The sequence below is a fragment of the Neomonachus schauinslandi genome, chromosome 8 (assembly GCF_002201575.2).
Source record: "Neomonachus schauinslandi chromosome 8, ASM220157v2, whole genome shotgun sequence".
In the NCBI taxonomy this organism is placed as follows: domain Eukaryota; kingdom Metazoa; phylum Chordata; class Mammalia; order Carnivora; family Phocidae; genus Neomonachus; species Neomonachus schauinslandi.
The window spans coordinates 106008148-106029250 of record NC_058410.1 but is presented as its reverse complement, the minus strand read 5'-3'; the positions used below and the strand labels follow the sequence as shown (position 1 = coordinate 106029250).

General features: G+C 56.7%; 1 protein-coding gene across 1 annotated transcript; it reads right to left on the bottom strand.

Annotated features, from left to right (window-relative positions):
- Positions 1-6673: 6673 nt before the first annotated feature.
- On the bottom strand, positions 6674-19220 carry AARS2 (alanyl-tRNA synthetase 2, mitochondrial). The gene is made up of 22 exons (XM_021691997.2): positions 18972-19220; positions 17975-18166; positions 17286-17431; positions 16898-17065; positions 15994-16138; positions 13464-13609; positions 13132-13240; positions 12736-12774; positions 12524-12635; positions 11915-12048; positions 11331-11475; positions 10918-11090; positions 10679-10792; positions 10449-10589; positions 9673-9810; positions 9419-9528; positions 9156-9264; positions 8753-8875; positions 8407-8517; positions 7794-7877; positions 7569-7679; positions 6674-7175 (listed from the first exon to the last, which is right to left on the bottom strand). Exons 1-22 carry the CDS (start codon positions 19212-19214, stop codon positions 7011-7013), a joined length of 2958 nt encoding a protein of 985 aa, XP_021547672.1. The 5' UTR covers positions 19215-19220; the 3' UTR covers positions 6674-7010.
- Between the last annotated feature and the right edge of the window lie 1883 nt (positions 19221-21103).

Below are 21103 nucleotides of genomic sequence, written 5' to 3'. Positions count from 1 at the left end.
GTGAAACCATTAACCCAATAATAAGGTCAGAGTTGACAGTTTGCACTTTCCCCATCACCTATATAACCCAAGCCCACCCACTTCCCCTGTGATAACTATCGTTTGTTAACTAACTGGAATTAAAAAAAAAAAAGATATAAAGCATGGTCCCTCCCTGCCCAGGCGGTTCACCTGACCCCTGCCCTTTATCAGACCCCTGTACCGCTGTCCCTTCAGTGATCTGATTGAGCACCCTCCACCCACACCCACCCTAGACTGTGAGCAACTTGAGGTGCAGGGGCTGTTTCTGACTCCTTTTTCTCCCTAATCCCTGGCCCATGCCAGGTCTGCTTTACAGGAGGTAGCTGGTGTTCGGAGCTGCCCCGCCCCCTTCCGAGAACAGACTCTGGCCAATAGGAGTGTCCCATACTGGTCAGGGTGACTGGCTCAGGGGTGATGCAAGCCAATCAGGGCCTTTCTTGGGCTTTGTTGGAGCAGCCGCAGAGGTGGAGGTAGACACAAGGACGGATGTCCTTGAAGGATACTCATCTCCTGCTGCGGGAAGCTGGCTGTTTCCCTTCACATGGAGCCCTGTCTGCCGCAGGAGGGAATGAAGCCTGGGGGAGACCAACAGAAATGAGAGGTGGACAGAGAGCACCCGGTACCTTTGGTCCCCAGTCTGACGCCCCCAGGCCCCCGAGAACTGCCTGGCTCCTCGGCAGTTCCTCTGGTTCTGAGAACTACTTGGCGGCCTTCTGATAGGTCCCTGTTGCGGAAACTGAGTTGGGTTTCTGCCCCTTTGTGACCAAAGGGCCATTTGGGCAGGCTCACAGTTTGGTGAATGGAATTATGGAAAAAATCCTAAATCAGTAGTTGAAATAGTTCAATGGGGTGGCTGAGAAGGGCCAGAGGCCTGGCATCTCACTCGGGGGCCTCTTCCTCTCCAGGCCGCCCTGGGCCTCCAGCTTCCCCTCTCATCTCTCCCGCTGGAGGACAGATCAGCAACCTGACCTACTCAGCATGTAGCAGTTAACAAGCTCCTTTCAGAGCTTTGGGGTCCTTTGGGTCTTACAGCCACTCTGCAGGGGAGGCAGGGCAGGCTTCTCAGCCCCATTCTAGGGATGGAGAAATGACTGGTCCTCGGACAGCTAGGAGGGCTGCGCCCAGGGCCTGAGGGCAGTCACCTCCCCCTCACCACAGTACACTGCTCTTCCCCAGGCACTGCCCACAATTTTCCACCCTCCGCCAGGAAAGAAGGCACATCCCTGCTCCCTGGGAAGCTGGGGGGCCTATCTTTATGCAACGAGAACCTGTCAGGGAAGGCCTCTCCAGGCCGAGAGAGCAATCAGACATTGGCTCCCCGCTATGGAAATGTCAGGCCCCTAACATATCTATATTTCCCTTCTTCTCAGTCATCCACAGCTGAGTGTGAATGAATTTCAGATTCAACAAGCCAAGTTAGGAAGGGGGCAAGGAAAACACAGCACTGAATGTGGAGGGCCCACAGGTCAGGGGCCCTGTGATAACTCCCCCTACTTCCCGGGGTGGCCTCAGTCTGGCCCAAGCATCGCCAGTCTGCAGCTGACGGTGGTAGCAGGTGGTACTATCTTCCCTGGAAGCCTGAGGCATGGATAGGCATCCATTAGCCAGGGGCCCAGGGGCACCCCGACAGCTCCCAAGGGCCCAAGGAGGACAGCCCCAGAAATGGCAGCCACCTTCCTTTTTGGAGCTTTGTCTCCCTAGGGAACCTATGGGGCAGACAGAGAACCCCAGAGTTTTACTGACTGGAAGCAAGTTGAAGACCCTGATCCTTCTCTGGGGCAGGAATCTTTTCTGACATTCCAGAGAGAAGGTCAGGGCCATGGGGAGTGACTGCCTTTTGTGCCCCCACCTGGTATCCCTAAGGGCACAAGTTACCCTAGGATGGGGAAAGTGGGGACATGTCCTGTGACCTTTTGCCTCCTGGCACCTGTTTCATGGGCCTGTTGGGCTTCACGTGCTGTGTCTCCAGCATCAACCCTAACCCAACACAGGACCACAGTCCCTGTAGAAAGGCCAGTCCTCCCCGCAACCAGGTCCCCACTCTGTGTCCTCAGGACCGGGGTCCAGGGTCCTGAAATCACGTTCAGGCCCTAACTCAAAGGGTTAGGTGTTAAAGTCCGCTCTCTATGTGCCCAAGCACAGGTAATATAAAGGGACAACATGCCCTAGTTCGGCCAGCTTGTCTTCATTTTTGATGGCTTGTGTCTGCTGGACAAGTGTTCTGGGAACCAGATCCTTGCCTATGTAACAGCTATGATTTATTGAATGTTAGGCTGTCAAAGCCTTTGCAGCTGGCCAAGGACTCAGGAATTACACTGCCTGAGGGCCAATCTACACTCTGCCCCGGAGCATCTGTGAGACCTTGGGCAAGTCATTTCACCCCACTAAGCCTCCATTTATTTATCTGTAAAATGGGGATGGAAATGAATAGTACCTACTTCCAAAGATTATCCGTGCTGATGTGTGTGAGACGTTTCATGTAGTGCTGGGCCCAGAGCCAGCATTCAAAATATGTGATAGATACTGTGATGAGATGTTACAGGCCTCACCTACATACGTTTATTAAATCTTCAAATTTATTATTGAGGGCTATCACTGCTATTATGACACTATTATCCCCATTGCATAAACGAGGAAACAGGCTTAGAAAGCCTAAGTAACTTGCTAAGTAAGCATCACATAGCTAGTAAGTGGGAAAGCTAAGGTTTGAGCTGATATCCGTCCATTACTTCCGTGCACAAAAGCGTAGGCAAATAATGAGCTGTTGGGGTTGCTTCCTAAATTGTCCAGACTTGGTTGTTCACAGCACTTTTCCAGTGGGCCTCCCACTTTCTCCAGCTCATGAGCTCTCGCCATCTCCGGGTAACCCTTTTGATGCTGGCCTAAACAGCTCAGGCTCCCTCAGTCCCTAAATCACTGCCCAGCACGGGGTCCTTCCACAGAATTGGGCCATCACCTGTATCCTTCAGCCCAAGGCTTTCTGGGGACCCGAGAACATCCTGCAGAGCTGCGCTCTCCTGGCCCATGGCTCGCATTGGGCCCTTGATGTTCCTCACAGACCTGGGATTCAGTGCCTGAATCTAGCACATTCCCTCCTCTTGGACGTCTCAGAATTCTCAAGTCCCCAGTTAAATCTAACCACTGTGGGCAGAGGCTTCTCCCTCTGCCTGAATGGGAAAGTTGAAGAGGCTGGGGGAGCACACTCTCCCCTTCCTGCTCATCACATCTCTGGCCCTCATCCCGCCCCGCCCCCCTCCTCTTAGCTGAGGAGCCAAAGCACCTCTGTGCCCCTGGGCACCACCCTCGGGGCTGACTCAGCTAGATGGGTTCCACCCTCCACCCACTTCTCCCACTGTGCTTCCCCTACCTTCTCAGCCAGCTTCTCCTTCACCTTAGGATCCCCAAGGAGAACTCTCCCTGGGCATGTCCTCAGGGGCCCCGGGCATTTGTCTGACTTCCCCTGATCTCTTTCATGCCCCTATCAAACCCTAGCTCGGCCCATATCACTCCCAAATTCCCATTCGGGAACTTCCCAGTTTGTGAAATCACAAAAGAGGGACAACAAAGTTCTCCGACAGAGCCCGGCCCAGCTTGCTTGGTGATTGGCCCCAGTGAGACAGCAGCAAACTTAATCACACCCCTGGGCCTGGCCCTCCTCCCAACTCCTGACCACTTTGGTCTGTTGTCTTTAATAGGACTCCAGAGTATTCGCTCCCCACCCCTCACTCCAGCCTTGGGCTCAGACACCCAGCAGGGAAGCTCAGCTCCAAAGGCCAGCGAGTCTCTCCCCCAACCTGCCTGGGGTGCAGAGGCCCTTGCTGTGCCTTGGTAACCAAGGGAAACCAGCCGTGCTGTGGGAGGGAGGGTGGAAGGGAGGTCCCGAAGCTTCTGGACCTGCAGGAAGGACTGCAGCCTGCAGGAAGGACTGCAGCCCGCAGGAGCTGGGCATGGGAGTCAGCCTTTCTGAGAAGCCTGAGGCTCCGGGTCTCAGGACAGCTCTGACCTACCCATGCCCCACTTTCCCCTTTCTCCTTCTCACGGTGCCCCCCCCAGCACCCCTTTACTCGCAGACCCTAAGCCTCTGGGCCAGTATGCAGACAGTGACCGTAGCTAGGGAAGAAGGCAAGAGTCCCGCCTCAAATGGGTGGGCCTGGGTGGCCTCCTGTGGGGACAGGCCGGCCCAGAGCCAAGGAGCCAAGCCAGCCTCAGCCGGGCGGGAGTGGGGGGCAGGGGGAGTTAGGGAGACCCGGGGTGGAGCGTCCTCTCTTCCGGGGCTCACCTCACCCACTCTAGGTGCCGGAGCGCTCACCTTCTTGCAGGTCCCCTCGCGGCCTCGCCGGTCGTTATGGACGCCCCGCGTCGCCAGGGGGCGGGGCCGAGGGCCGGTGCGCATGTGCGCGAGTACATCCGCGTGTGCACCGGGTCTCCGCGGCATGCGGCGGTGTAGGGGATCAGGAACTCTGCGGTGGTGGGGGGGGGTGGGGCGTGCTCTCTGGTTCTGAGGGACACGTTTAGGAATAGATGGGCTTTTCTGGGGGGAAGATGAGGAGTGGGAACCAGGGCAGGGCTCCTGGACTGGAGTGCTGTTCCTACTTTGTCTGGAAACGGGGGTGTAGGGTGACGAGTGGAAAGACGGTCCAGGAAAAGCATCGGCAGTTTCTTCTGGAAGATGAGGAGATGGACGGGCACCTGCAGGGGTTACTGGAACTCCTCTGAGGCCTGCTGTTGACCCCGGGCCTTGCAGGAGAGCTGTGGGGTGCAGCATCCGTGCAGAGTGGCACCTTCCACCTTTCTCCAGGATGTAAACAAGGCTGATGTCAGGCACCAGGCAGGAAGGTTCAGGTCTCCACAGCGCTCCTTCACACAGCTCTAAGCGTTATGTCACCCCTCCCTGCCTCAGCCCTCACAGGGGGTGGTGCTCCTGATGGGCCGGAACAACCAACTTCGGCGGGGGGTGGGGTGGGGTGGGATTGGCTAGGAAGAACAATTGTCCTTCAGGAGGGGAGAGGCGACCAGGGTGGTGGGACGTTTCACATGGAGGTAGTTTAGCTTTACTTTCAGCTCTCCCGATTACTAGTATGTTAAGTCTAAGTTAACATTTTAGAAGCTCGCTTAACTCATCATAAAACAGGGGCGCCGCCACAACTCTTCCCCCTGGTGTTCACGGTAAAGAGCTGGGCTTCCAGTGAGCACCGCTGAGATGTGGCTACTGTGGCAGTTGCCGAGCTCCGGAAGTACAGCTTTGCAAGCCCACAGGGCTGAGCAAGCGGTCCGGCCCTGCAGAATTCCCGGCATCCCATGCAGGCAGGGACTAGTCCCCTTGCAAGCCCTTTCACCGGTGCGATTAGAATGAGAAATCATGCCAGAAGCCACGCTCTGCGCTTATAATTTTAACTAAGCAGCCCCAGAACGTGTTCACCAGGGGGCCTTTGACTTGGGAGATGGGTCCCCTGAGGTCCTTTCCCTCCTCTAGCAACGGAGATCTGGGAACAGAGGTGGAGCTCCTGAGCCTGGCTGGGTGCTGAGCACATTCATTCTAGTAGGGAAGAAGGGCTGCCCTTGGGCTCTTGGCTTCCTCCCACTCTGAGCTGCCATTTCTCAGCTTTAGCTCCAGCTCAGGTTTGGGGCAGGTGCTGTGCAACTTTAAGCCTCTGGCCCCCTGCACTCTCCAGACCCCATCACCTGCCAGTCTCCCAGCTCCCTGTGCCTGCTCACCTTCCCCGCAGGGCCCCTGCCCTGGCTGTGCCCTGGCCTGGGGCATTCCTCCCTCAGATAACCTCGTGGCTCACACCCTCCCCTCAGGTGCCACCTCCCCGTGAAACAACAAAGTCACCCACCCTCCTGATCTGTCCCAGTTTCTCTGCAGACCTCATCCCTGCCTTACACCCGCTTCCTTCTCTTTATTGCGTATTTCCCCACTAGCAGCAAGCTCCGCAAGTGCAGCAAGTTGTAGGCCTTTGGTTCTTGCCGCATTCTCAGCAACTGACCAGTACCTGTTGCTCATTTTATCGACGGGGCCTTTATGAAAAGCTGCAGTTACTGAAACAAGTGGCACCAGAGAGGATCTGCCCTGTTGTCATGACTTTCATAGGGCAGTTCTGGGTCTTGATGGCCAGGGAGGCCCTGGTGGGTACCGAGAACAGGCTGGCTTTGGAAAGCCCATTGAGCACCAGGGGCGAGAAGGATGGTTCTGATGTGGATGCTGGGTGGGGAAAGCTGCTCGTTTTTAAGCAAAAGACCTCCTGGAGGGGCGCCTGGGTGGCTCAGTCGTTGAGCGTCTGCCTTCAGCTCAGGTCATGATCCCGGGGTCCTGGGATCGAGCCCCGCGTCGGGCTCTCCGCTTTGCGGGAAGCCTGCTTCTCCCTCTCCCACTCCCCCTGCTTGTGTTCCCTCTCTCGCTGTGTCTCTCTCTGTCAAATAAATAAATAAAATCTTTAAAAAAAAAAAAAAAAAAAGACCTCCTGGAGCTTTCTAGCCTCAGTGAAATACTTTTTTTTCTTTTTAAAGAAAAAAATTTATTTATTTCTTTGACACAGACTGAGAGAGAGAGCACAAGCAGGGGGAGAGGCAGAAGGAGAGGCAGAGGGAGAAGCAGGCTCTCTGCTGAGCAGGGAGCCTGATGCGGGGCTCGATCCCAGGACCCTGGGATCATGACCTGAGCTGAAGGCAGATGTTTAACTGACTGAGCCTCCCAGGCGTCCCTCGGTGAAATACTTTTTAATGAGCAATCACAGCCAAGACAGTCCGTGGCTCCACATTCATCCAGTGACAGGGGAGTATGTCTCTGGGTTCACTTCCGCCTCCTGCAGCCCCATCTCGTGTCCGCACGGGGCCTGGCCCAAGGTAGCCCTCCTGGACTTAGCTGCTTGGCCTCCAGACTTCAGTGCTTTGCTTCAGCCTCCGGGGAAGTTCTGCTGGCTCCTTCAGGGCTCCTGTCATGGGTCTGTCTCCTGTCTGTTTAGTCTACACAAGTCCCTGGGTGAGCTGGGTCAGAGTTGGTCGAGGGCATAGGCTCGTGCTGTACTGAGGGCAGCTTCCAGGTCAGCAGTGGTTCCGGTGCCCTGTGCCACCACCTGAGAGCCCCAGGCCTTGCCCCCCATGTGGCTGCACACCGCCAATGCCCAGGCCTCCGCTGTGAAGGCTGGCGTGGCACTCTGGGGACAGAAATAGAAGCGGCAGGGATGCAGGGCAGCCCTGCCCACCACCATCCACTCCACCTACCCTCGAGAGTGGCATCATGGTGATTAGCTGGGCACATGGTAGGGGAATCAGGGAGGAGATGGGAGAGCACTGGGCTGGGAACGTGGATGGAGGTTAATGAATGTCTGCTACTTGTTTGCAAGGGATATGTGGCCTGGAGCGGGGGTGGTGGTAATTAGGGGAGCTCATGGTGCCTTCTCTGGTTGGGGGGTGTGGTTAGGGCTAAGAGATGGCCCTATCCCCGTTCTGGGGTGTCCCCATAGATACCCTCTACCCTGCCTCAGAGGAATCAAAGGCGTGGAACCAGAGAGCTAGACCGGGATGGGCGGCTCTCCTCCGTCCCTCACCTGGGTCACCTGACAGGCACACAGTACGTGCCCCAGCGGCTGGGGGCTGAGGAGGAGCACAGAGGTGCCAGGCGCCCGCTCACACAGCTGCCGCACCACCTTCACCAGCACCTGCGCAAGGGAGGGCAGATGGTGACCCTGCCACTCTCTGGATTCCCAGCTGCCTCCCGCTCAGGACTCTCCTCCTCCCGGACCCTGGGGCCACCCCCCAGCCCCAGCACTCACTGAGAGGGACTCGGCAGCAACTGTGTCCACAATCAGGGGCCCCTGTGAGTGCCGCTGCAGCAGCTCCTGGGTTTTCTGTGCAGCCTGGGGGGGGGGGCAGGAAGGACGGCAGGGGCATCAGGCGGGAAGGCAACTGGCCCCCACTTCCACACTGAGCCCAGTCCAGAAATCCCCGCCCCCAGCCAAGATCTTCGGCTTTGAGCAGAGGTGCCAGTGGTTCTGCCTCGAATGGCCTGTGTCCTTCCTCTCCCCCCACCACCTCTTCCCTTTCGCCACAGCTCCAGGCACCCCCAGATGGGCCACTGAAGATGAGGGCCTAAGGCTGGAGCCCAGACGGACGAAACGGGGTGGGAGGAAGGCAGATCGGCAGTCAAGGAGCAATGCGGGCTCAAGGGCCTAATCAAGTCGGTCGGCTTCCTGGAGGGAGAGTCTGAGCCAGACTTGGGAGGTGAAGGAGAGGCACAGTTTGGCAGAGAGGGAAGTGGGGGGATGGCCTGCTGATGGTGCCCAGCTGGCGGGAGAGGGAGGAGCTGCCCCCCCCCCCATATGAGGCCCGGAGGCTTCTCAGCGTGCGTGCTGCAGCGGCTCTGACCCTTGCGGAGCCGCCTCTTACCTGCCGCAGCTCCAGCTTCCGGGCGGCCGTGTTGGCACGCCGCTGCAGCACCTTCAGTGCGGCCTGGAGTTCCCGCCGCTGCCACTGGGGCATCACGGCCGTGTCCACCGCCTACCGCCAGAAGCCTATGAGCCGGGCCCTTCCCTGGGCCACAGACTCTGAGGCCGGGGGAGGGGGGGAAGACATCACACACACCACCACCCCCCCCCAGGGCAGACAAACATCGAGGCCAGCTGGAGTCCAGCAGGAAGCCTGGGGAGTGACAGGAAGGGTCTGGGGAGGCACGGGGAAGGGAAGAGGACCAGGAGAGGGTGGGGAGCAGCTCCGCGGTAGGGGTGACGCTCACATCAGTAAGTCGTCCCATGTCCTTGGAGAGTCTCTGAGCCGCCACCACATCCTGGCTGCCCCGACTCAGCCGCTCTGTGGCAGCTTCAACCTCCTGGGCCAGACTCTGGCCCACCTCTCGGGCCTGCGGGGGATGGAACAGGATGCTCGGGGCTGCTCGGCTTACTTTCGCCTCCGCAGCACAGGGGCTCTCAACCTATTGCTAGTTGGGGCCAAATTAGAAATACTGAACCATCAGGATCAATCAAGGCAGCAGATAATCACGCCGGGGGCCAGCAGCCGGCACGGCCCCATCCGCACACCCGTGCGAACACTGCTTCTGCTGCTGGCGTCGCCCAGCCTGAGAGTGTCAACTGTGTGCCCCCCGCATCCAGCGGCCTCCCGGACCCTGCTGGCACGCCAACCTGCTGGGCCTGCTCCCCAGTGACGGCCAGCAGGCGGGTGGTGCCCTTGGTGAGCTGGCGCTCCCCAACGATGACCAGGTCCCCTATAGCCCCTGTGCGCAGCAGGTGCCTGCGGGCAGAGAGAGGGACAAGGAAGTCAGTGGGAATGCTGGGATAGGAAAGAGCAGCCGAAGCTCCGAACCAGGGGCTGGGGGCTCCAGAGACCAAAGGGAGGTGAGGATCCGGGGGCCCCGGGTCAGGACAGGCAGGCAGGAGTGACTCACGTCCCACAGCACAGCTCCACAGAGGTCTGCAGTGCAGCCCGGGAGGCTGGGTCCAGCGCACGGGCCACAGGCACCCCCACTGACACCACCCGCACAGGGTCTGGGTATACCTGAGGGTGTACGGGGACAAGTCTGTTAACCAGCATGTGTGTGGGTGTGGGTGTGGGGGGTGGGTGGGTGTGTGTGTGTGTGTGTGTGGGTGTGTGGCAGGGGGCAGGTGATCTTCACCAAGGGGGGCGGGCTCCCCAACTCACCTCATCCAGAGAGCGCAGGCCAGGGATACGGGCAGTGCGTGCCAGGGCCACGTCCTCCATGTACACTGGCTCGTCCTGCCCCACGGCGTCTTGCACAGCGCCCTCCACTGCCCGGAGCTGCTCGGGGGTCAGTGGAGCCTGGTGGGGTGGGGGGAAGATGGACAGACTGACAGGTCAGCCCCATGCCTGTAACTGATGTGGTAAGAAGCAGTCAGTGTTCACGGACTACCCGCAGGTGCTAAAACAGTGGCTAGCACATAGCGGTGCTCACTCAACCTTGGTGGAGCAGACAATTCTTTTCCTTAGTGGGGCCTGCTGGCAACTGCAGGCCTTTCATTACGCACTAAAAGTCAGAAGAAACGAACATGCTCTTCTGTACCAAGGGAACTCACAACAAGGGGTGGCCCAACGGAAGAGAAACCCGGGACAGGGGGATGTGGGAGCAAGGACGGAGCCCGATGTGTGAGGAGGAAAGGGAGCCAGGGCGGCAGGGAAGGGAGGGCAGCTCAGTTGGAGCAAGATAGGGCTTGGGTGACAGCAGCAACAAGGAAGCTGGGTGGCTGGAGGTGGAAGGAGGGCTCTGGACACTGGCTGGCTGGCCCCACCCCCCCGCCCCGCCGTGCGCAAGGAGCCTGAGGGCAAGACGCCCCCCCACGGCCTCACAGTGACTGAGTGACAGGGGGCCCGGGTCCTCAGACTGGCCAAAGCCCCCTGCCACCTGACCACCTCTCTGTAAGCCTGCCGCCTCACTTGAAGCCTCTCTGTGCCCCGCTCACCTGGGTGGCCACGTCAAAGCGCAGGCGCTCGGGATTGAGATGGGAACCTCGCTGCTCCGTGCCAGGGCCCAGGGCCTGCCGCAGTGCCCAGCTGAGCAGATGGGTGGCCGTGTGCTTCTCCATACAGCCTAGACGCCAGGCCTGAAACACTGTTGTCACCCAGGAGCCTGGGGTGTGGGGAGAGCCCAGAGGCTGCAGGACATCCCGAGTATCAGGGGTGTGGTCCTTACCTCATCCACGTGTAGCTGCACCTGGTCCCCCACCTTCAGGCCCTCAGGGGCCACGGCCTCGTGCAGGATGAAACCTCCACAGACCTGGGCCCGGGCCACTGGGAACAGCACATCCTAGGGAAGGGCGGGGGGGGGGGCCAAGGCACTGGAGTGATGGTTGTAGCTTTTCCCTCCCCTTGGCTCCCTTCCCAGCTCAGGCCTGCCATGGGCAGAAATTGTGTGTGTGTGGGGGGGCTCACCTCCTGGCCCACCCGCACCAGGTAGCCTCGGTCTGAAGCCTGACCCCCCTGTTCAGCATAGAAGTTGGTTTTGTCCAAGAGGAGGCCACAGCGCTGGCCCCTCCCCACGGAGGCCACGGCTGTCCCGTCCTCTGCGTACAGCTGGAGCACCTGGGCCTCACAGGTGCCGAACTCTGCCAGGGAGAAGCATGGTTATCAGTGCTAGGCAGGGCCGTGGGGCCTGGGGTGTGGGTCTGTGCCTTCCTTGAAGCCAGCAGGCACGGGGCCGAGGAGGACGGGGCCCTTTCAGGCGCCACAGCGACCCCTGGGGGCTACCCCAGGGAATGCCCAGGGCTGGGAGCTCCCATCGCAGACATCCTTCCCTATCACCCCCACGTACACCTGTGGCCACCAGCCTCGGTCCAGCCTCTCACCATAACCCCCGCTGGGTCGCAGGGAGTAGCTGTACTTGGGACTGTCGTCAGTTGGGGGCACCCCTCGGCGCTGCAGCTCCCCCAGTGCGTGGACGTTCAGCTGCAGTCCCTGCTCCTGAACGGGCTCGGCCTGCCGTGACCTGTGCTGCGGGATGGGCGCATGCGCATGGAAGGGGCACGCGGACGGGTGCAATGGGACCTGAGCCTCCCCAGAGCCCTGTCCCTGCCACACAGCTGTGTGGACCCTGCACTCCCCTCGGGAATAAGCCGTCGGGGCTTGGCTGGCTGCTAGAGACCCTGGGCTGGCCGGTGAACCACCCAACAGGCAGGGTCTCGGGATCAGGCCTCCCTCCCACCCCTCACCCACTGCTGCCCTTGGAGGTCCCCTCTCTAGGACGCTGCGCTGGCCTCTCCCCTTCTGCTCTGGCTTAGCCCACTGCACTAGTGTTCTCTCCAGGCCGAGGGGACAGACCCTACCTCAGCCTCCTGTTGCCCTTAATAGCTGCAGCTCCTCCCCCAGGAACTCAGGGCTGGGGAAGGGGTTGTCCCAACACAACCCTGGGCAGGGGTGCCCCAGCCTGTACCTGGGCCTCCTCCTGGGCCAGCCGCGCCAGCCCAGCCGAGTCCAGCTGCACCCCTTTCTCCTCCAGCATCAACTCTAGCAGGTCCAGGGGGAGCCCCAGGTTCCCAGACAGTGATAAGGACCAGGCCACTTCAGCTTTGAGGAAGGAAGACAAAGGGTGTTCAGGGGGGAGGGGCAGGATAGACCAAAGGGGAAGGAATGAGGGAGAAATAAGGGCCAGGGCTTTTCTAAGCACACAGAAGCCACCGGGTGCCAAGCACAAGTGTCCCCTCCCTACATTGGGTGGGTCCAGGAGAGGGGTCAGGCTTCAGGCTCTAAGGCCAGAGCTGGGGATAGCCCAGGGTACTCCTTTGTCATCTGTCATTTCAGAGGCGAAGGGAAGCTCATTCTAGGCATGAAGCCAGCCTTGGGAAGCAGGGACTGGAGGCAGGGCCAGCTGGGCAGTGTGGAAGTGGGGAGAAGCAGGGTGGTGTCCAGCTACAGAGAGGTCTGGGTGCTGGAGACAGTGCAGGGAGAGGGACATGGGGGGAGGAGGGTGTGGATGCTAGGCACAGGCCTGCCTGGCTCACCTAAGTGAGGCCCTCACACCTTGGCTAGGCACCTCACTTACCAGGGAACAGTTCAGAAGGCCCCAGGCGCCTCAGGGTCCGATCGATGATCCGCCGACCCCGCTGCAGGGAGGCCAGGAAGGCTGCCTCATCCTCTGACACCAGGTTGGTTATCTGAACAGGGGCAGGGCAGGACTGGAGCTAGGCCTCCTCCAAAGGACAGCCGCTCTCCACCTGTCTCGTCGGCTCCTCCCTCCCCATCTGAAGCCAGTACCTGGGCTGAGTTCTTCTGTAGTTCTGGATAAGCGTCCCCCTGAGGGAGGTAGAGGGCTGAGAAGTGTGAAAGGCAACCTACCCACTCTGTACCTCCCCACCCTGGGCCTCCCTGAGGACACCTGCCTTGGGAGCTCAGCTCAGGCCAATGGATGGGGAATGGACCCAAATAGGGAATACAGGCAGAAGGGGGTCCCAAACTCAAAGGCTCAGCCACCCAGGCAAGGAGACCTCCTGAGGGCTCCCCGCTTCTTGTACGCAATCCCAGCTTTCTCAGCCCCACAGGACCTGGGCTGGACATTTAGGATGGGGAACCTAGGCTGGGGGCACTATCTGGGCTCAGCTGCAAGCTTCCCGAGCACCCAGGGATGCCCAGAAGAGTTAGCTCTGCCCTCACCAGGGTCTCCACCACTATAGGCACCAGGCTGCCTAGGAAGCCAGGCGGTGCCCGCAACACCTCTGTAGAGAACCGCACAGCTCGACGGAGGATCCGGCGAAGAACCAGCCTAGGGGGTTCAGAGGCCAGCTATGAACCCCCAGCCACCCTTGGTCAGCACTATGGAGAGTGGGGAGGGCAAGGTCCAGGGTGTGTGCTCTCATCCCGGAGCCCTTGCCCTTTTCCCACTCCTCCTGCCACCTCAACCCAACCCACCTCTCCATCCCCTTCCTTCCTCTCCCCTGCAACCCCCCAGCAGCCCCTGCCTCCCTCTGTAGCCCTTCCAGACTCACGGGGCGCCCGACATTCCAGGGTAGACGCCATCAGCGATGCAGACACTGAGCGTGCGGATGTGATCGGCCACCACACGGTATGCCATGTCTGTGCGCCCCTTGTCTGCTGCTCCTACCCGGCCCAAGTAAGGGGGTGCCCCGCAACCCTGGCAAATGGGAGACAAGGAGACATGGCTGCTGGCCCTGCCTGACATGGCCCAGGTGGGGTGCTCTTCATCAGCCCTGGAGCATCTGTCCTCACCCCTAAAGCCGACCACATCTGGACCGTCCTAGCTGGAGAAGCTTCCAACATGAAAGGGAGTCAGGCCCTGCCCTCCTGGGGCCACATTCAGCATTAACCATGATCGCGGCTGTGATCACGCACTGAATTTCTGCTATCAGAATGGGGAGGGTGCTTGAAGGATCCAAAACATCCTGCTCTGGGAGGTATTACTAGCCTCGCTTTTAAAAGGAAATGGAGGCCCAGAGGAGCTAGCTGAGTGCCACAAGGCCACGCAACACATTGGAGTAGATCTGAGATCTGAGGCTGGCCCATTTGACCCCAGGCGCTCTCCGCTGCCCACACCCACTCCTCCAGCCTCTATGGGGGGCGGGGGGGGGGGGGAGGGTGTAAGCTGTGCCTACATGTAAGTGCTCCAAAGCACAGCCCGGTTCATCCAGCTCCACACCTAGAGCTCCACACCTGTCTCTTCCCCGAGCTTCCCCCTCCCTATGAACAGTCCTGCCACTCACCATACTGCTCGAGTCAAAAACTAGGGAGCAGGCCTTGACTTTTATTTCCCTTCCCCATCCTATCCATCAATGGGGCCTTCTGTTCCTCTGTCTGTGAGGTCTTTCAGATCAATTACTCTGCTCCACCTCCACAGCTACCAGTCTAAGCCAGGCCCTGTTGTCTCTTCCCTGGATGAAATAGCCTCCCAGCTGGTTTCTTAGCTTCTTCTCAGGTCTCCCTCCAGCCCATCCTCCACACAGTAACAAGAGTGGCCTTTAAAAGTGTCAATCAGGGCGCCTGGGTGGCTCAGTTGGTTAAGCGACTGCCTTCGGCTCAGGTCATGATCCTGGAGTCCCGGGATCGAGTCCCACGTCAGGCTCCCTGCTCAGCAGGGAGTCTGCTTCTCCCTCTGACCCTCCTCCCTCTCATGCTCTCTGTCTCTCATTCTCTCTCTCGCAAATAAATAAAATCTTAAAAAAAAAAAAAAATTAAAAGTGTCAATCAGATCATGGCCCTGCCCATCTCAGAACACTTCTCACCACACTTAGAAAAGCCCCACTTTGGACTTCAAGGCCCCACAAGGTTGACTTCTGCCTTCCTTTGTATGGTAGACTGTTTGCAAAAATGGCCACAATCCTTTCCTTTTCTGTGTGCATGCCACTTTACAACGTGACCACAGCTCCTTCCCATCCAGGGATAGAATCTATTTCTCCACCCCCTGAATGTGGGCTAGCCTTGTGACTTGCTTTGGCCAACAGAATGAGGCAGAGATGACACTGCTCTGAGCCTAGGCCTCGAGAGGCCTCGTGTGCTTCTGCTCTCCTTCTTAGAACCTTGCTGAGCTATGATGTGATGTGAACAAGCCCCTGCTGGCCTGCTGCTTGACACAGCCTGGTCACTCCCAGTGACCCAGCCAGCCAGCCAGCCAGCCGATCCTCAGAAGTAGAACTGCCTAGCAGCTGACTACAGATGTATGAATGAACTCAAGAAAACCAAAAGAATGACCCAACAAAGCCCAGCCAACATTGCTAGCCCACAGACTCATACGCTAAGTAACTCGTTGTTATTTAAACTACAAAGTGTTTGGTGGTTTGTTACACAGCAAAATCTCCGGGACACATTCTCCAGCTACATCCCATGTGATTCTTCTTTACCTTTGTGTTCCTTTCCTGCCTCAGGGCCTTGGTATCTGCTGTCCCCTCTACCTGGAATGAGCTTCCTGTGCCTGGCTCCTCCTCTTTCAGGTTCCAGCTCAGAGATCATCTGCTTGGTAAGCCTTCCCCAAACACTTGGTCTAAGATTCCTCTGTACCCACCCCCTCTCCTAGTTACTATCACCCATGTTTACTGCCTGGTCACAATCTGCAATCTTGTTCAAACCTGCCATCTTGTTCTTTAATACATTTACTTATTATTTATCTCTTAGGCTACAATAGGAAGAAAGGAGTTAGGGCAATATCAGGTAATAAACATAAACCCTAGCCTCGTGTTTGACCCTGGTATCCTTGGTTGGTCACTGTTTCCACATGCAGGAACATGCAGAATTCTCAACAAAAATGGAAAGCAATAGGGGCGCCTGGGTGGCTCAGTTAGTTAAGCGGCTGCCTTCGGCTCAGGTCATGATCCTGGAGTCCCGGGATCGAGTCCCGCATCGGGCTCCCTGCTCGGTGGGGAGTCTGCTTCTCCCTCTGACCCTCCTCCCTCTCATGCTCTCTGTCTCTCATTCTCTCTCTCGCAAATAAATAAAAAAATCTTAAAAAAAAAAAAATTTAAAAAAAATGGAAAGCAATAGCTTCTGGAAGGGAAGAGGCAGGCTCACCTGGTGTATGGCATTGAGCAGCGGGGAGAAGAGGTCAGTGTCGTAGGTGGAGCGTGCACCCTGCAGCACAGCCACCAGCCTTTCCAGGCCCATTCCTGTGTCCACGTGCTGCTGGGGCAGGGGCTGCAGGCTTCCATCTGCCTCTCTGGCCAGGGAAGGTGTGCAAGGTGAGGCCCCACACAGGATTACAGGAGTGAGGCAGATGCCCAAGTGCAAGTGGAGGAATGAGGAGGGGGCTGACAGTGGGAGGAACCAGAAGGCAGTATCCACCCCTCCCCACCAAAGGCAGACAGTGATGGCCTTGATTCCTGTATGTACTTTCTCATAAACGGTGAGCTCCACCCTCACCCCTGCTTGGGCCCTTGTCTGGACCCACACATCCCCTTTCTGGGACAGAATTCTTTGCCCTGAGAAAAAGACAGGTCAAGGCTGGAAGAAAATCTTAGAGATCATGAAGCTCAGCTTCATCATGTGATAAGAGAGCAAAGGCCTGAGAGCAGCAGTGACTAGTTTAAACTGTTATGAGCATAGTCGGTTGGGCATCTGACTCTCGGTTTCGGCTCCGGGCATGATGTCGGGGTCGTGTTATCAGGCCGTGCACTGGGTTCCGTGCTGAGCATGGGGCCTACTTGGGATTCTCTCTCTCTCCCTCTGTACCGTCCCCCCTACCCCCCCCGCTCCTGTGTGCCCTCACACTCTCTAAGTAAGTAAATAAATACAAACTGTTAAGAGCATAGACTAGGGTTAAATCAGTTATTATGTGAAAAGTATTTAGAAATGTGCCTGGCACACAGTAAACACCATTTAAGTGTTTGTTTTTTATAAGAAATGGATCAAAGTCTCCTGACTGCTACCTTCTCCACTTCTGGCCAGGGATTTTCCTCCTGCTTTAGCACCCTATTACCTGTTGTGTTGAATGAAGACCAGATTCCAAAGCTCCACCAGCTGGGGGGCTCCCACCCTACCAGCGAGGTCATAGTGGATCTCGGTACAGGGCCCACAAGGGCCAGCGTCCCCCATCTCCCAGAAGTTCTCTTGGGGTCCAAAGGAAAGCACATGGCTGGCAGGCACCCTGAGGAGAAAGCCAGGCAAGTGGTAGGGAGACAGACAAGCCTGGGAGCCAGAACCCTCTCGGCCATGAGAGCTTCTCCATCAAGCTCAGCCAGAGCGGAAACAGGGCTGACCCCAGTCTCCTAGGATACGCTAAGATTCTGAGGACTGATGCTGGTACTCTCTATTTGCCAGTCCTCTTGCCCTCCAGAAATGGACATAATGGGCTGAGACAGACTTACCCTAAGCGGAGCCAGATGTCCCTGCTCTCCAGGTCTGGGTCCAATCCTGCCTTGGGGTCACCACCAAAGTAGGAGACCCAGAGCCTGTCCTGAGGGATCCCATAGACCTGAGTCAGGAGTTCCCAGGCCATGCTGCAAGCCTCCTCCTGCAGGGGAAACCCACATGGGGTGGGAGGAGGAAAATGGGTGAGAAGAGGGCCCCACTGAAGCACCAATCAAACTACACGAGTTTCAGCCCTCAACTTAAGACAAAATTCCACTGCCCACCTCGTTTCCAGAACAAACCATTACCATTTCTGCTTGAGTTTTTTTTTCTCCTGCCCAGGAAGCTCCTCCCCCTCTTCTAAATCCTTTCTTTCAAGTCCCATCCTCTCCATGAAATTGTGTTTCCACCCTAACCTGGGCTGATTGCTAAGTCCTGCATTTTAGTATTTCTGCCTGCCCATTTATTCATACAATTACTGATTAGCCATTAGGCAAGAAGCACAGTCCTGGCCCTCAAGGAACTTACCATCCAATTAGGGAAGTGAAACACGTTCCTGCCATACCTGTTCACCTAGCACTTCGCCTCTGTGTCCAGTATGAGTCCTGTCTATGCAGACAATAGGAATGGAGATAGGACTAATCTTGAGCCCCTTCTTGGTGGACCACTGACCCTTTCCTAACTCCAGGGCTTCCTGGAGACTCACCTTAAAATATTCACCCCCAAAAGCCCAGTTGCCAAGCATCTCGAAGAAGGTATGATGGGAAAGGTCTCGGCCCACATCCTCCAGGTCGCTGTGGCGTCCTCCAGCCCTCACACATTTCTGGCTGTTGGCCACCCGTCGGAAGCCTGCCATCTCGCTTCGTGGATTCACAGTGCCCAGGAAGATTGGCTTGAACTGGAAACACATGAAGGTCCCAGTTCTCATTCCCTCAGTAGAAGGGAGAGGTGGGGAGTGGGGTGTTCAGACTGAAGGCTGACTGTGCCCCTGAGAGTGCTGTGCATGGCCAACGGGGCAATCTGGGAGCCTGGGGGCACCTATCTCTGGTGTGTGTGGAGCAGACGAGGGGTAAATAAATCATGAAACAGAGACCCTCTGCTAGTAAACTAGGGAAGGTAAAAGGAGGAGGAATGTGTTGGTGGCTGGAAACAGGGCACTGAATGGCTTCATCCTCCATTTCAGCCTCTTCAAACCACACTCAATAACCTCTGATATAAATCCGAGACCACAGGGCATGTCTCACAAAGTGAGCATTTAACAGCCTCTAAGGTTAATCTAGTCCCCCCTCCTCGCCCATTTTACAGATGAAGACAAATCTAGAGGGTAAGTGGTGCTCAAAGTCAAAAGCTTAGAGAACACAGTGTAGCACATACTAAGTGGTCAATAAACATTTATCTAATCAATTAGTTATCTTTATTTAAAGCATGAATAAATGAAGTCAGACTTCCTCCACCACTCTGCCCCCATAAAACTCCACACCCTCCATTCCTGGACCTAAAACTCAATCCAAACCCTTAAGTTCCCAAGTGCAGCCTTCCCCAAGCCTGAACTTGTGCCCGCAAACACTTGGCCTAACCACGAACTGCCCTTTCCCCAGAGGCCATGAGCTCCGCCCCTCGCTTCTTTTGCCCAATCCCGCGGCGTCTTTCTCCCGGCAAAAAACCATAAACTCCGCCCCCGATCTGGGTGGTTCAGCCCCCACCTGGTTCATGCCCGCATTGACGAAAAGCAAACTGGGGTCGCCGCGGGGCCGCACGGAAGCGGACGGCACTAGCCGGTGGCCATGGCGGTCCCGAAAGAAGTTCAGGAAGGCGTCGCGCACGGCCGTGGCCTGGGCTGGAGGGGGCTCCGATGAGAGAGGCCGACGGCTGGGGCTCCCCCAGGGGGGCGACCTTCGAATGGCCCGCCTCAGTCGTCCGGCGGCAGCTGCCATCGATACCGCCATCTTAACTCGGGGCAGTGACTTCACGGGGTCAAAGGGCACCGCGGGGATAGACGGTGACGTGAAAAGGCAGCCGCGCGCTTCCTACAGCGGACCCTGGCGGTAGGAGGACTGAAGACAGCCTTTATCGTCCCGGTAGAGTGAGCGGGAAGAGGGGACTTCAGCAGGAGCAGGCCAGCTGGCCTAGCACAGCTGCCTGGCACGTAGTAGGCCCTTAATTCTTTCATCATTAAACAAATATTCACTTAGGGGGCGCCTGGGTGGCTCAGTCGTCAAGCGTCTGCCTTCGGCTCAGGTCATGATCCGGCGGTCGTGGGATCGAGGCCCGCATCGGGCTCCCTGCTGCGAGGGAAGCCAGCTTCTCCCTCCCCCTCCCCCTGCTCCTTCTCTCTCTCTCTCTCACTCTCTCTTAAATAAATAAAATCTTTAAAAAAATATATGTATCGATTATCAACCTTGTGCCAGGCACTGTTCTAGACACTTGCCAATGCCCTTTGTCCTTGGCATTGGGAATGACCGTTTTTTTCTTAGGGACTGAAGCAGGCCCTTTAGGAGTCTAGTGGAGACTGAAGCCAAACAGCATCTGCTCCATTATTAATTGCTTAATAACATTTGGTCTTTTAATTTGCCTGGGGATTAGAGAGAATCCAGGTTGTCAAGGCAAGATGAAGCTCCTGACCAACAGCTGCAGAGATTTCTCTCTCAGCTTCCCGGTGCCCTAGGCTTTTGTGTGCTTTACATTAGGGTAAGACAGATACCTGCTCCACGTCCTGCTTCTGCCTTTTTCTCCATGGTAACAGCTGTGACCATGATGCCAACACAGCCCCTTGTGGGTACAGCCAAGGTCCTCATGGGGCTTCTCGTGATAACCTCTGCTCTTGGGTTGGGAAACTTAAGCAGGTTAAGGAGAGACATTGCCAAGGTTAAAGCCCAAAAGGGGCAGCAGATCTGGAATCTGTGTTCACCTACAAGGCCTCAGCCATCCACGTGGGCTCTTTTGGTCATTCTTGATGAGTTATGTTATTTAGGGACTTTTGAAACATGGTTTCCTTGGGAAATGTGTATTCTTTTTTGGACTTGAGTTTCTATAGCAATAGTGAATTGTCAACTTTGTATTCTGACAGAGCACATAGCATCTATCCTGTGATCCTCTGTTTCTTCCCTTGCCCACGGAAATTAAAAGAGTTGTTTTGAAAGTGTGTTTTGCCTGTTATGGTGTTTCCAATGTTTTTGGAACAGGAACCCAAAGCCAGATGGGGATTTCTGTGAGATTGATGATCTTGAGACAAGACTGTGAAATTCTTCCCCAAACTGAGATGGGAGTGTTTTGCTAGAGAAACCTAGCTGGGGCCTCTAACCAATACTGATGTCAACTTTCTTTCTTTTTCAGATTTTTTTCCAGAAACTTTTTTTTTTTTTTAAAGATTTTTTAAATTTATTTATTTGAGACAGAGAGAATGAGAGAGAGAGAGCACATGAGAGGGGGGAGGGTCAGAGGCAGAAGCAGGCTCCCTGCCAAGCAGGGAGCCCGATGCGGGACTCGATCCAGGGACTCCAGGATCATGACCTGAGCCGAAGGCAGTCGCTTAACCAACTGAGCCACCCAGGCGCCCCAGAAACTTTTTATATTATACTAGGAACTCCGTGTTTTTAAAGATTTTGTTTATTTATTTTAAAGAGAGAACATGAGCAAGGCAGGAGGAGGAGCAGAGGGAGAGTGGGAGGGAGAGGGAAAGAATCTCAAGCTAACTCCTTGCTGAGTGCAGAGCCTGACTCGGAGCTTGATCTCATGACCCTGAGATCACGCCTGGAGCCAAAACCAAGAGTCGGACACTTAACCAACAGCCACCTAGGCACCCCAGGAACTTTTTATCTTTAGACTAACATGGAAA

Excerpts from the sequence above, each read along its gene's own strand:
- AARS2 (XM_021691997.2), bottom strand. The coding sequence starts at position 19,214 with ATGGCGGTATCGATGGCAGCTGCCGCCGGACGACTGAGGCGGGCCATT. Across the intron at positions 13,610-15,993 it reads TGCTCAATGCCATACACCAG|GGTTGCGGGGCACCCCCTTA; the intron begins GTGAGCCTGCCT and ends CCCATTTGCCAG. Across the intron at positions 7,680-7,793 it reads TTGCTGCCGAGTCCCTCTCA|GTGCTGGTGAAGGTGGTGCG; the intron begins GTGAGTGCTGGG and ends TCCCTTGCGCAG.